Below are 16,079 nucleotides of genomic sequence, written 5' to 3'. Positions count from 1 at the left end.
TGCCATCACAGCAGCAAGATTTCTGACCTGTTGCCACTGGAAAAGTGTAACCAGTGAAGAACAAACACCATTGTAAGTACAACCCATATTTATGTTTATTTATTTTCCATGTTGTATTTTAAATCAAATCAAATTTTATTGGTATCATACATACAGTTGAAGTTGGAAGTTTACATACACATTAGCCAATTACATTTAAACTCCGTTTTTCACAATTCCTGACATTTAATCCAAGTAAAAAATCCCTGTCTTTGGTCAGTTAGGATCACCACTTTATTTTAAGAATGTGAAATGTCAGAATAATAGTAGAGAGAATGATTTATTTCAGCTTTTATTTCTTTCATCACATTTCCAGTGGGTCAGAAGTTTACATACACTCAATTAGATAGCATTGCCTTTAAATTGTTTAACTTCGGTCAAACGTTTCGGGTAGCCTTCCACAAGCTTCCCACAATAAGTTGGGTGAATTTTGGCCCATTCCTCCTGACAGAGCTGGTGTAACTGAGTCAGGTTTGTAGGCCTCCTTGCTTGCACACGCTTTTTCAGTTCTGCCCACACATTTTCTATAGGATTGAGGTCAGGGCTTTGTGATGGCCACTCCAATACCTTGACTTTGTTGTCCTTAAGTCATTTTGCCACAACTTTGGAAGTATGCTTGTGGTCATTGTCCATTTGGAAGACCCATTTGCGACCAAGCTTTAACTTCCTGACTGATGTCTTGAGATGTCGCTTCAATATATCCACGTACTTTTCTTTCCTCATGAAGCCATCTATTTTGTGAAGTGCACCAGCCCCTCATGCAGCAAAGCACCCCCACAACATGATGCTGCCACCCCCTACACGGTTGGGATGGTGTTCTTCGGCTTGCAAGCATCCCCCTTTTTCCTCCAAACATACCGATGGTCATTTTGGTCAAACAGTTCTATTTTTGTTTCATTAGACCAGAGGATATTTTTCCAAAAAGTACGATATTTGTCCCCATCTGCAGTTGCAAACAGTAGTCTGGCTTTTTATGGCGGTTTCGGAGCAGTGGCTTCTTCCTTGCTGAGCGGCCTTTCAGGTTATGTCCATATAGGACTTGTTTTACTGTGGATATAGATAGTTTTGTACCTGTTTCCTCCAGCATCTTTCAGCGTCCTTTGCTGTTGTTCTGGGATTGATTTGCACTTTTCACACCAAAGTACATTAATCTCTAGGAGACAGAACGCGTCTCCTTCCTGAGCGGTATGATGGCTGCGTGGTCCCATGGTGTTTATACTTGCGTACTATTCTTTGTACAGATGAACGTTGTACCTTCAGGCATTTGGAAATTGCTCCCAAGGATGAACCAGACTTGTGGAGGTCTACAATGTTTTTGTTGGAGGTCTTGGCTGATTTCTTTTTATTTTCCGATGATGTCAAGCAAAGAGGCACTGAGTTTGAAGGTAGGCCTTGAAATACATCCACAGGTACACCTCCAATTGACTCAAATGATGTCAATTAGCCTATCAGAAGATTCTAAAGCCATGACATCATTTTCTGGAATTTTCCAAGCTGTTTAAAGGCACAGTCAACTTAGTGTACGTAAACTTCCGACTTAAACTGTATATTTAGCAGATGTTATTGCGGGTGTAGCAAAATTATATTGTTCAGTGGAGTAGTATCTAACAATTCACAACAATACACACAAATCTAAAAGTAAAATACTGCAATTAAGAAATATATAAATATGATGACGAGCAATGTCAGAATGGCATTGACTAAAATACAGTAGAGTACAGTATATACATATGAGATGAGTAAAGCAGTATGTAAACATTATTAAAGTGACCAGTGATTCCATGTCTATGTCTATGGGGCAGCAGCCTCCTAAGGCGTAGGGTTGAGTAACCGGGTGGTAGCCGGCTAGTGATGGCTATTTAACAGTCTGATACCCTTGAGATAGAAGCTGTTTTTCAGTCTCTCGGTCCCAGCTTTGATGCACCTGTACTGACCTCGCCTTCTGGATGACAGCCTTGACTTGGGTGGTTGATTGTCCTTGATGATCTTTTTAGCCTTCCTATGACATCGGGTGCTGTAGGTGTGCTGGAGGGCAGGCAGTGTGCCACTGGTGAAGCGTTGTGCAGACTGCACCACCATCTGGAGAGCCCTGAGGTTTCAGGTGGTGCAGTTGCCATACCATGTGGTGATACAGCCCAACAGGATGCTCTCAATTGTGCAACTGTAAAAGTTTCTGAGGGTCTTAGGGGCCAAGTTGAATTTCTTCAGCCTCCTGAAGAACACTGTCTGTGTTGGTGGAACATTTCAAATTGTCATTGATGTGTACGCCAAGGAACTATTTTTACATTTGCACATCGTTGCAAAACTGTATTTAGCCATAATATGACATTTGAAATGTCTCTATTCCTTCGGAACTGAGAGTGAACTTTTGTGAGTTTAGTGTATACTGTTAATTTTTTCTATTGTTTATTTTACTTTTGTTTATTATCTATTTCACTTGCTTTGGCAATGTTAACATACAGTATGTTTCCCATGCCAATAAAGCCCTTTGAATTTAATTGAAAATTGAGAGAGAGAGAGAGAGAGAGAGAGAGAGAGAGAGAGAAGAGAGAGAGAGAGAGAGAGAGAGAGAGAGAGAGAGAGAGAGAGGAAGGGGGAACAGGAGAGAGAAAGGGAGGAGAGAGATAGAGAGAGGTTATAAAGATTACCAAAGACAAGGTCTGGGTGCAAACACACACAGATTAGAGTGGGAGAGACTTACCCAGATCTCTGGGGACGTCATCAGGTATCCCTGTGATGGTCTTGCGGCGTGTGAGTTTGTTCCGGGGATGACGGATCAGACTGTCTGTGTTGGCTAACGCCCGCCGGAAACTGGCCTGGCGCTCAAAACTTTCACCTGAATGGGGGGGGGGGGGAGAAACGACTGTTACACATACATACTGAGGGTTAAATATGGATATCTGGGAAGATCTCTTCAGTTTTCAACCTCCTCCGTAGAGCATGGTGAGGTATGTATGTATGTGTGTGTGTACCAGTGATGTTGATGGGTACTATGTACTGTGTGTACCAGTGATGTTAATGGGTACTATGTACTGTGTGTACCAGTGATGTTAATGGGTACTATGTACTGTGTGTACCAGTGATGTTAATGGGTCCTATGTATTGTGTGTACCAGTGATGTTAATGGGTACTATGTACTGTGTGTACCAGTGATGTTAATGGGTACTATGTCAGCGGCGATGGCCTGCGCCTGCTGCCTCATCTTCTCCTCTGGTGTCGGCAGGGGGAGGGGCTTGGACCATTCCGTTTCTTCGGCGACTGTGAGATCACAGACATTAGTCATGATGTCACCCCCATTAACTGTGTCATCAATGTCTTCGTAAAAGTTCAACGGGGGGCTCGGCGGCGGCCGGAACGAATATGCAAAGAGGTCCTCGTCTGGGGATGCCGCTGTAGACTGATGGAGAGAGAAAAATGACAGGGAGGAATTAATCACTTAGAATATTATCCACAACCCCCAGTTAGCTAATACAGGCTAAACACTAGCACAGGCTAAGAGCTAGCACAGGCTAATTGCTAACACAGGCTAAACGCTAGCACACACCACTATGGAGCCCAGTGAGCTACAGCACACAGAGGTAGTTAAAGGCTATAGTAACTACTATCTCAGGCTAGTCCCAGTAGGGCCTGTGGTACCTTTCTCCTCCAGCAGACAGAGAAGCAGGACTGAGACAGATAGTCCAGCAGCTTGGACCTCTGAAAGAGGAGAGGAGAGGAGAGGAGAGGAGAGGAGAGGAGAGGAGAGGAGAGGAGAGGAGAGGAGAGGAGAGGAGAGGAGAGGAGAGGAGAGGAGAGGAGAGGAGAGGAGAGGAGAGGAGAGGAGAGGAGAGGAGAGGGAAAGAAAGGAAAGGAGAGGAAATGAGAATAGAGAAGATTGAATGCAGATTAAAGGCTTCAGCATTCTTCGGTTTGGCTAGTTCCGAACTCGAACGAGTATGCTCGCATACTCCCTTAAAACAACTTCGCTTGAAAAAATGTCAATCTTGAGATGCTGTAGCCAGTATAAACTTCCTCAAAATAGTCAGAATTAATCTAAGATAACTCAAGAAATCCGTCATTAATGTTGACGTTTTTGTAGAGGTCTTAGTCGCGCAATTATACCTCTAACTAATATAAGAATAGGTACAGTATTACTCAAGCGAAACATTATACCTCTAACTAATATAAGAATAGGTACAGTGTTACTCAAGTGAAAAATTTTGCATGAAAATGAGTCGTCTCTCGTTGAATAACAACAAATACTTAATTGAAGAATCCCAACTGTTGACCAATCACAGACGACAGGCCGTAGACTTCGGCAACTGAACTTTGACATGCCTCAGAAAAACAATTTGTGTTCACAAACAGCCGAAAAAAAATTGACGAAGGCTTTATTATTTAAACTTTATTTTGACAGGGAAGGCATATTGAGACCTAGGTCTCTTTTCCAAATGTGCCCTGTGTAATACAATATAAAATACACATTCAACACAAAATATACAGTAGCAGCCAAAGGTTTGGACACACTGACTCATTCAAAGGTTTTTCTTTATTTTTACTATATTCTACATTGTAAAATAATAGTGAAGACAACAAAATAACACATATGGAATCATGAAGTAACCAAAAAAGTGTTAAAACAAATCAAAATAGATTTTATATTTGAGATTCTTCAAAGCAGACACCTTTTGCCTTGATTACAGCTTCGCACAATCTTGGCATTCTCTTAACCAGCATCATGAGGTAGTCACCTGGAATGCATTTAAATGGAGAGGTATGCCTTGTTAAAAGGCAATTTGTGAAATTTCTTTCCTTCTTAATACGTTTGAGGCAACCAGTTGTGTTGTGAGAAGGTAGGGTTGGTATACAGAAGATAGCCCTATATGGTAAAAGACCAAGTCCATATTATGGCAAGAACAACTCAAATAAACAAAGAGAAACTACAGTCCATCATTACCTTAACCTCTTGAGGATACCCTAGGATAGGGGGCGCCACAGCGCATTTTGAAAAAAATCGTTCCCATTTTCAACGGCCTACTAATCAAACTCAGAAGCTAGGGCATGCATATACTTATTATATATGGATAGAAAACACTCTAAAGTTTCTAAAACTGTTTGAATGGTGTCTGTGAGTATAACAGAACTCAAATGGCAGTCAAAACCCCGAGACCGATTGAAACAGGAAGTGGAATTCTGAATACCTTAAGACATGAAGGTCAGTCAATCCGGAAAATTTGGAGTTGCAAAAACCATCAAGCGCTATGATGGCTCTCATGAGGACCGCCACAGGAGGGGAAGTCCCAGAGTTTCCTCTGCTGCAGAGGATAAGTTCATTAGAGTTACCAGCCTCAGAAATTGCAGCCCAAATAAATGCTTCACAGAGTTCAAGTAACAGACGCATCTCAACATCAACTGTTCAGAGGAGACTGCGTGAATCAGGCCTTCATGGTCAAATTGCTACAAAGAAACCACTACTAAAGGACACCAATAACAAGAAGAGACTTGCTATGGCTAAGAAACACGAGCAATGGAAATCTGTCCTTTGATCGGATAAGTCCAAATTTGAGATTTTTGGTTCCAACCGCCATGTCTTTTTGAAACGCAGAGTAGGTGAATGGATGATCTCGGCATGTGTGGTTCCCACCGTAAAGCATGGAGGAGGAGGTGTGATGGTGTGGGGGTGCTTTGCTGGTGAAACTATCTGTGATTTGCTTAGAATTCATGGCACACTTAACCAGCATGGCTACCACAGCATTCTGCAGCTTTATGCCATCCCAACTAGTTTGTGCTTAGTGGGACTGTCATTTGTTTTTCAACAGGACAATGACCCAACACATCTCCAGGCTGTGTACGGGCTATTGGACCAAGAAAGAGTGATGGAGTGCTGCATCAGATGACCTGGCCTCCACAATCACCCGATCTCAACCCAATTGAGATGGTTTGGGACGAGTTGGATTGCAGAGTGAAGGAAAAGAAACCAACAAGTGCTCAGCATGTGTGGGAACTCCTTCAATACTGTTGGTCGAGAGAATGCCAAGAGTGTGCAAAGCTGTCATCAAGGCAAAGGGTGGATATTTTGAATAATCTAAAATAGAAAATATATTTTGATTTGTTTAACACTTTTTGATTACAACATAATTCTATATGTGCTATTTCATAGTTCTGATGTCTTCACTATTATTCTACGATGTAGACAATAGTACAAATAAAGAAAAACCCTTGAATGAGTAAGTGTGTCCAAACGTATATCTATATACAGTGCATTCGGAAAGTATTCAGACTCCTTGAGTTTTTCCACATTTTGTTAAGTTACAGCCTTATTCTAAATTTGATTGAATTGTTTTTTTTTCATCAATTTATACACAATATCCTATGATGACAAAGCAAAAACAGGTTTCTATGAATTTGTGCAAATGTATCAAATAAAAAAATGGATGTATCTCATTTACATAAGTATTCAGACCCTTTACTCAGTACTTTGTTGAAGTACCTTTGGCAGCGATTACAGCATCGAATCTTCTTGGGTATGATGCTACAAGCTTGTAACACCTGTATTTGAGGAGTTTCTCCCATTCTTCTCTGCAGATACTTTCAAGCTCTGTCAGGTTGGATGGGGAGCATCGCTGCACATCTATTTTCAGGTCTCTCCAGAGATGTTCAATCGGGCTCAAGTCCAGGTTTTGGCTGGACCACTCAAGGACCTTCAGAGATTTGCCCCGAAGCCACTCTTGTGTTGTCTTGGCTGTGTGCTTAGGGTCCTTGTCCTGTTGTAAGATTAACCTTTGCCTCAGTCCGAGGTCCTCAGAGCTATGGAGCAGGTTTTTATCAAGGATCTCTCTGTAATTTGCTCCGTTCATCTTTCCCTCAATCCTGACAAGTCTCAGTCCCTGCCGCTGAAAAACATCCCCACAGCACGATGCTACCACCACCATGCTTCACCGTAGGGATGGTGCCAGGTTTCTTCCAGATGTGACGCCTGGCATTCAGGCCAAAGAGTTCAATCTTGGTTTCATCAGACCACAGAATCTTGTTTCTCATGGTCTGAGAGTCTTTAGGTGCCTTTTGGCAAACTCCAAATGGGCCGTCATGTGCCTTTTACTGAGGAGTGGCTTCCGTCTGGCCACTCTACCATAAAGGCCTGATTGGTGGAGTGCTGTAGAGATGGATGTCCTTCTGGAAGGTTCTCCCATCTCCACAAAGGAACTGTCAGAGTGACCATCTGGTTCTTAGTCACTTCTCTGACCAAGGTCCCTCTCCTCCGATTTCTCAGGCGGCCAAACTCGGTGATTCACAAGGGATCTGCAATAAGCTCAAGGCTGTTGGATGGACGTTCTCTTCTTTTCACTTTCTTTCACCTTCTTCTTCTTCTCTCGTATTTAACGTTCTTATTCTTCTCTCGTATTTCACGTTCTTCTTATTTTCTATATTATTACCTTTATTGTGCTGTTGGGAAAGAGCTCGCAGGTTAAGCATTTCACTGGACTGTTTTACACCTGCTGTATCCTGTGCATGTGACAATAAAACTTACCAGTAGATGTCACTAATTCTCCTACAGTAATAACTATTCTGGTGACAGTACCTCTCTCACCAGTAGGTGGCAGTCTTGAGCTTAAGTAACTGTCACACTCTGATCTGTTTCACCTGTCTTTGAGCTTGTCTCCACCCCCCTTCAGGCGTCGCCCATCTACCCCATTACCCCCCGTGTATTTATATCTGTGTTCTCTGTTTGTCTATTGCCAGATCGTCTTGTCTTGCCAGGTCTTACCAGCGTGCTTTCCTGTCTTCCTGTTCTGTTTCCTAGTTTTTCCCAGTTCTGACCATTCTGCATGCCCTAACCCCAAGCCTGCCTGCCATCCTGTACCTGCCTGACTCTGACCTGATTACGAACCTCTGCCTGTCCTCGACCTGCCCTTTACCTGCCCCGTGTTTACAATAAATCATCTGAGAACTGTACAATCCGCCTCCTGTGTCTAGGATAGTAACACTGTATTTAGTCAGATGGTTTGTAGTTGTTCAATAACTGTCAACAACATTTCAACTAACTATTTACTAACCCTAACCCTAACCTTATTCCTGCCCTGTTCTAGCCGGCTACCACCTACTACTCTACCCTACACCGTAGAGACTACTGCACTATGTACATAGTCATAGAACACTGGTCACTTTAATAATGTTTACATACGGTTTTACACACTTCCAGTTTATTAGGTACACACATCTAGTATGGGATAGTACCCCCCCCCCCCCCCCCCTTTGCCTCCATAACAGCCTGAATTCCAGAGTGTATCACAACCGGACGTTGTGAATCCCATAGGGCGGCGCACAATTGGCTCAGCGTTGTCCGAGTTAGGGTTTGGCTGGGGTAGGCCGTCATTGTAAATAAGAATTTGTTCTTAACTGACTTGCATAGTTAATTAAAGGTTAAATATATAAATATTTTTAAATATATATTTAAATATATATATATTTGGGGCATGGATTCTGCATGGTGTGGCGTTCCAACGTTGGATCCAGGATTCATCGAACCAGGTGTCATGACGTTGCCCTCTTTGGGTTTTCTATGTACCATCCCCTTACCTCCCCCTACTCAGGCCCTGTGAAAGAGGTCGTAAATTCCTAAGAAAATGTCCTCATGGCCCTCATGGTCCTCATGGCCACAGTATACAGAGAGAGTGGGCTTCATAGAAAGAACCCAGAAATTCTTCCACCTCACAGGACTGGAGAACCGAACAACATTTATGTTCTGGAGAAGGTATAGAAGATCGGTGAAGAATCCAGCTACGAACTGGTCCATTTGGTACAATTTTGTGAAACTCATGAGAGACAATATGGCCACATTACCATGGCTCTGTTTATATCATAGCCTCAGTTGTGAGACTTACATCTAATGGTTGTATAAAATTAATGAATAAGGATAAAGCTATTTGGAATATGTTGGGATGCTTATAAGATGTTAACGTGAGAGAATTGTATTTTCTGTTTAAAGTTTTACCAAGTCATCGGCACGCCCCCATGAACAGACGAGACCTGGTGTCATGAGACAGCCTTTTTCTGCCATTCCGAATAAAACCCCCACCCAGGGTTTCTATCACCAGACCAGCTTGCCTCAAGAAGAGAGGGCCAAGGTTTGACCATGCATTCCTCATTCTGAACTTTAATCATACCACGTGGTTAAACTCTTAGACTATTGAAACCGACAGAATAATAACAAGTCTTTGATATTAATTACTAGTCTGCAGCTAGGAATTCGGTATCATTGAACGCGAAGACCGACGAAACAGCCGTCCTATAACAACATTAATGAATGTCACTTTGAAATATCCATTCTAACCGAGAGAGAGAGAGAACACGAGGACAAAACTCTCCAACAGAACAGAACTTTTCAACAAAGATCCCGACGACACACTGAGCGTAAATATATATATTGATTGCAATTGTTCTCGAATGAGTGAGCGTTCATGTGCAAAAGATTAGCATTTCAATTGTTAATAATTATCAACTCTGTAGTGCCTTCTCAGTTGACCCACACTCCCCTTTTCTCTAACAAGCCGCCATGCCCGGTTTAGCCCACTAGGTCACATTCTCCTATAATTTCCTTGTAACCTTATCTGTTTGATTATGCATTTCTGTGAATTATTTAGTTTAGTTAATAAATGATTTTAAGACAATTGATGTATGGATGACTCATAGTGAAGACTGGGTTCGTGCAGATAACCAACAATTTACGACATTTGGAATGAGACTGACGAGGTAAACGAATACATCATTAAATCAGAAGATAATCGATCAGATATTAGACTGGCGAGGTTAATAACACATCATTAATCAGAAGACTCAGATCAGATAGTATGATATCTGAAAGTTATATTAGGAAAATTATAACTTTGTAATCTGAATATTTTCCTTGGTGCCCCGACCTTCTAGTTAATTACAGTTACACGATTAATCAGTTTAATCGCATAATAATAATTACAGAGAGTTATTTGATAAACATGTCTTCCGTTTTAATGATGCCAAAGACACGACACAGGCAATGTTTTTCCACTCCTCAACTGTCCAGTGTTGTTGATTACGTGCCCACTGGAGCCTCTTCTTTTTGTTTTTAGCTGATAGGAACCCGGTGTGGTCGTCTGCTGCAATAGCCCATCAAGGACTGACAAGTTGTGCGTTCCAAGATGCCGTTCTGCACACCACTGTTGTACTGTGCCGTTGTTTGCCTGTTTGTGGGTCGCCTGTTAGCTTGCATGACTCTTGCCATTCTCCTTCAAACTCTCATCAACAAGCTGTTTTCACCCACAGGACCGCAGCTGACTGGATGTTTTTTGTTTGTCCATTCCCGGTAAACCCTAAACACTGTTGTGTGTGAAAAGTCCAGGAGGCCGTCCGTTTCTGAGATACTGGAACCGGAGTGCCTGACACCGACGATCATACCACGCTCAGTCTCTTAGGTCACTCGTTTTGCCCATTCTAACGTTCAATCAAACAGTAACTGAATGCCTTGATCCCTGACTGCCTGCTTAATATGGCATGCCACGGCCACTGTCTGTAGGAGCTAACCATTTGTTGTGTGAACCTGGTTGTGCTCCTAATAAACTGACTACTGAGTAAATATATATTTATATATATATATTATATGTATATTTATATTCTGGTCTCTGACATTGCTCGTTCTGATATTTCTTAACCCTAACCCTAATCCTAGCCTTAACCCTTACCCTAACACTTATTCTAAACCTAATCCTAACCGTAACCTAAGCAAGCAGTTGGTTATTAACCTGTTATGGCTAGGGGGCAGTATTTTCACGGCTGGATAAAAAACGTACCCGATTTAATCTGGTTACCACTCCTACCCAGTAACTAGAATATGCATACACTTATTTTCAGGCAGGAAGTGGCCTGTCTGACAAGGTGTCGTTCTTCTTGTCTCTGTTTATTGAAGAGTGAGGATCTTAGCTGTCCCGTGACACTTCCTACGGCTGCCATAGGGTCTCAGAAGGCGGTAAAAAGCTGAATCGTGGCTTTGCAGGCTCTGGCTGAAAAAAAGTAGCGCGTTTGGGTAGTGGCTGGTTACAGTACTGTGAGACTCAGGCTCGTGCCCGCGTCGACCGAAAGCTTTGTTTACTTTCCTCTGTTTAGCTAAAAGGAGATTCCCGGTCGGAATATTATCGCTTTTTTTTACGAGAAAAATGGCATAAAAATGGATTTTAAACAGCGGTTGACATGCTTCGAAGTACGGTAATGGAATATTTAGATTTTTTTTGTCACGAATTGCGCCATGCGCGCGACCCTGATTTACCATTTCAGATAGTGTCTGGGACGCACGAACAAAACGCCGCTATTCGGATATAACGATGGATTATTTTGGACCAAACCAACATTTGTTATTGAAGTAGCAGTCCTGGGAGTGCATTCTGATGAAGACAACAAAAGGTAATCAAACTTTTATAATAGTAAACCTGATATTGGTGAGTGCTAAACTTGCCGGGTGTCTAAATAGCTAGCCCGTGATGCCTGGGCTATGTACTTAGAATATTGCAAAATGTGCTTTCACCAAAAAGCTATTTTAAAATCGGACATATCGAGTGCATAGAGGAGTTCTGTATCTATAATTCTTAAAATAATTGTTATGCTTTTTGTGAACGTTTATCGTGAGTAATTTAGTAAATTCTTAGTGAATTCGCCGGAAGTTTGCGGGGGGTATGCTAGTTCTGAACGTCACATGCTAATGTAAAAAGCTGGTTTTTGATATAAATATGAACTTGATTGAACAAAACATGCATGTATTGTATAACATAATGTCCTAGGGTTGTCATCTGATGAAGATCATCAAAGGTTAGTGCTGCATTTAGCTGTCTTCTGGGTTTTTGTGACACCCATTTTTCAAGCTAGCATAGTGTCTGATTATTTCTGGCTGGGTACTCTGCTGACATAATCTAATGTTTTGCTTTCGTTGTAAAGCCTTTTTGAAATCGGACAGTGTGGTTAGATAAAGGAGAGTCTTATCTTTAAAATGCTGTGAAAAAGTCATATGTTTGAAAAATTGAAGTTTTTGTATTTTTGAGGAATTTGTAATCCGCGCCACGCCTATCACTGGATATTGGAGCAGGTGTTCCGCTAGCGGAACGTCTAGATGTAAGAGGTTAAACAGATATTTTGTTGATAGTATAACCATCTGTACGTCATCTATAACCGAGAGGAGCTGGATCAGTCTAATCGGGTAACTCACTGAGCGGGTGGACAGATGGCAAGAAAAGCAACAGGCTGAATATTAGAGTGAGAGTTACACACACACACACACGACACACACACAAAGACCCCATGAGAGGCCCCATGATAGACCCCATGAGAGGCCCCATGAGAGGCCCCCGTGTCTAGTGATGTTTTTCTGACCCGGTTCAGGTTGTTTGGGTTGTGATTAAAGAGTGACTGCCCCTAAAAAGCAACTTCTCCTTTTGAAAATGGTTTACGTTGAATCGATATGAATAAGAAACATTTATTCTAGTCTCCAAATTGACTAAAAAGTGGAAATAGGATCATTTTGATCATGAAGTCAGTCTCGTCCAAAACTGAGATTAGAGAGATTATAGGAAAAAAATGCTATGTCACGTTATGAAGGGTACCCTAACAGTTTTATTTGGTTTATTTCAATCCTGCCCACATGCCCACGGCTGGCAGCATCCAAGTAATCATTAATTTGGAGCGCAGCAGCACGTGACCTAATCGTAATGGTCATTGTCAATTTGCTTTTACATTCAATATCCCTATAGGGCTAGTTAGGGACCATCAGTAAATGACACAATGGGACAATATTTTGAAAGGTCAATGGCTCCAAATTCCAATGACTTAAAAACCTCAAACCAAATATAAATTGTCGAAATTCATGAAACAAATGTTTTAAACTAAAAGATGTGCAACATATAAAATACTAATATTGTCCCATTGACGGCCCCTAACTAGCCCCAGAGAAACCAACTTTGCCACGGTAGCATACCTTCCATCTGAGGCCAATTGGTGAAAGAAGTAGGCTAGCACGACCAAACCTCGGCGACTCCAAGACACAAGACCTGGTTAGACTGTTTCAAGTTATCTAGAAAGGTGAAGTGGCTGTAACTGTGTTAAAACCTCTTTGGGATAGGGGGCGGTATTTTCACGTCCTGATGAAAAGCGTGCCCAAAGTAAACTGCCTGCTACTCAGGCCCAGAAGCTAGATATGCATATAATTAGTAGATTTGGATAGAAAACACTCTAAAGTTTCTAAAACTGTTAAAATAATGTCTGTGAGTATAACAGAACATATTTGGCAGGCGAAACCCCGAGGACAAACCATCCAGGATTTTTTTTGTTGAGTTGACTGTGTTTTCTATTGGGTTTCTATGGGGAACTAGATTTTTGAGGCACCTGGTTGCAGTTCCTATGGCTTCCACTAGATGTCAACAGTCTTTAGAAATTGGTTGATGTTTTTCCTTTGAGAAATTAAGAAGTAGCCCTTTCCTTTCTGAGTATCAAGCCAAGTGTACTTTTTTGTTTTGTGCACGCGACCTGGAACTCGCTCCACTTTCATTTTATCCGCTACAGTATATTTCGTGTTAAATTTTATCGATTATTTACGTTTTAGGATACCTAAGGATGGATTAGGAAAGTTGTTTGAAATGTTTGGACAAAGTTTACTGGTAACTTATTAGATCATTTTTCGTCATGTTGGGCGAGTTGGAACCGTAATTTTTCTGAATCAAACACGCCAAATAAATTGACATTTTGGGGATATAAAAAAGGAGTTTATCGAACAAAAGGATCATTTGTGATTGTTTCTGGGACATATTGGAGTGCCAACAGAAGAAGATCTTCAAAGGTAAGGCATGAATTATATCGTTATTTCTGACTTTCGTGTTGCACCTGCTTGGTTGAAATATGATTTTCATGTGTTTGTATGGTGGGGTGCTGTCCTCAGATAATCGCATGGTTTGCTTTCGCCATAAAGCCTTTTTGAAATCTGACACAGTGGCTGGATTAACAAGAAGTGAAGCTTTATTTTGACATATTGCATGTGTATTTTCAAGAATGTTAAATATTTCTAATAATTTAATTTGTATTTCGTGCTCTGCAATTTCCGCTAGCGGAACGTCTAGCCGTAACAGGTTTAAGGCAGAGTGAATGTAAAAACGTTTGCCACGTGAGAACACACACAACGAGACACCCAAATGAAACCCTTCCCCCAAGACAAACTCTCGTTTGACTTCAGTCACGGCCGCTGCATTTCTTTTTATTTATTTAACCTTTATTCAACTAGGAAAGTCATTTAAGAACAAAATCTTATTCTTAAGCCCCAAAACAAGGACAAATCAAAATACTAGTACACTTCTTATTCTCAGTAAGGGTCATGAACCTAAATTGAAAATGTGGACACACTGATGTGTTGTGGAATGTCTGTGTAGATTTTGTATACAAACATGATGTTGTGTTGTCATTTTGACCCAGAGGCTTTCATGTGTATAGATATATTTCTCTCCCCCCGACAATACAGTAAAACCAGCACCGCTTGTGTAGAATGCAATAAATACATTTGCAGAAAGCACACGCATACATAATGTTCAACATGTGGAGAGAAAGACTGAAGGGGTCATTTTAACTAATAGGGTCAAGTGGGGGGCAGCACAGCCCTCCATGTGCTCGCCAGAGGTAGCCTCTCGGTGCCATTAGGTACCGAGATGAGATCCTCAGACCCCTTGTGAGACCATATGCTGGTGCGGTTGGCCCTGGGTTCCTCCTAATGCAAGACAATGCTAGACCTCATGTGGCTGGAGTGTGTCAGCAGTTCCTGCAAGAGGAAGGCATTGATGCTATGGACTGGCCCGCCCGTTCCCCAGACCTGAATCCAATTGAGCACATCTGGGACATCATGTCTCGCTCCATCCACCAACGCCACGTTGCACCACAGACTGTCCAGGAGTTGGCGGATGCTTTAGTCCAGGTGTGGGAGGAGATCCCTCAGGAGACCATCCGCCACCTCATCAGGAGCATGCCCAGGCATTGTATGGAGGTCATACAGGCACGTGGAGGCCACACACACTACTGAGCCTCATTTGGACTTGTTTTAAGGACATTACATCAAAGTTGGATCAGCCTGTAGTGTGGTTTTCCACTTTAATTTTGAGTGTGACTCCAAATCCAGACCTCCATGGGTTGATAAATTGGATTTCCATTGATTATTTTTGTGTGATTTTGTTGTCAGCACATTCAACTATGTAAAGAAAAAAGTATTTAATAAGATTACTTCATTCATTCAGATCTAGGATGTGTTATTTTAGTGTTCCCTTTATTTTTTGGAGCAGTGTACATTTGCAGAAAGCACACGCATACATTATGTTCAACATGTGGAAAGATTGAAGGGGTCATTTTAACCAATAGGGTCAAGTGTTACTGTTGCTGGGAAATACAAAGGACATGCCTACTTGGGGAGACAGAAAAATGTTTGTTTGTGAGAAAAGGAAATGTGTTTAACAAATAGTTCTTCCCTGTGGCTCAGTTGGTAGAGCATGGTGTTTGCAACACCAGCTTGGTGTTTGCAATGCCAGGGTTGTGGGTTTGATTCCCACGGGGGGCCAGTACGAAAAAAAATGCATGAAATGAAATGGATCCATTCACTACTGTAAGTTGCTCTGGATAAGAGTGTCTGCTAAATGACTAAAATGTAAATGTAGTTCTTAAATATAGAGTTTTTAAATCAAATGTATTACTTTCTGAAAATTTCTGACAAGACAAAATAAAGTTTGGGCTGTTTTACTTGATTCTTTGACTGTCTTGAGTCGTGTTTTAAACAGTCAAACTGCCAAACTGTGAAATTGTTAAACTGTCAAACTGTCCCATACAACAATGGACTTAATCTTTTTCAGCAGAAAGGGTTAAGTTGTGATGAGGTTGTGTTGCAATCATGTTGCAATCATGTGTTTATCTTCTGAACTCTTCACCACTGAGAGAAAGTAGTGTGTGTGTGTGTGTGTGTGTGTGTGTGTGTGTGTGTGTGTGTGTGTGTGTGTGTGTGTGTGTGTGTGTGTATGTGTGTG

General features: G+C 41.6%; 1 protein-coding gene across 1 annotated transcript in view; it reads right to left on the bottom strand.

The window, feature by feature from the left end:
- LOC106605304 (uncharacterized) overlaps positions 1-16,079 on the bottom strand; it is a 42,758-nt gene that overhangs the window by 15,521 nt on the left and 11,158 nt on the right. The window contains exons 4-6 of the mRNA XM_082957473.1: positions 3,676-3,735; positions 3,187-3,436; positions 2,741-2,875 (exon numbers count right to left, since the gene is read on the bottom strand). Coding sequence (XP_082813599.1) covers positions 2,741-2,875; positions 3,187-3,436; positions 3,676-3,735 — 445 coding nt within the window. The remainder of the gene's footprint in view (positions 1-2,740; positions 2,876-3,186; positions 3,437-3,675; positions 3,736-16,079) is intronic.

Source organism: Salmo salar, chromosome 01, assembly GCF_965601325.2.
Source record: "Salmo salar chromosome 01, fSalSal1, whole genome shotgun sequence".
NCBI classification, from domain to species: Eukaryota; Metazoa; Chordata; class Actinopteri; order Salmoniformes; family Salmonidae; genus Salmo; species Salmo salar.
This window is presented reverse-complemented; position numbering and strand designations above follow the sequence as displayed.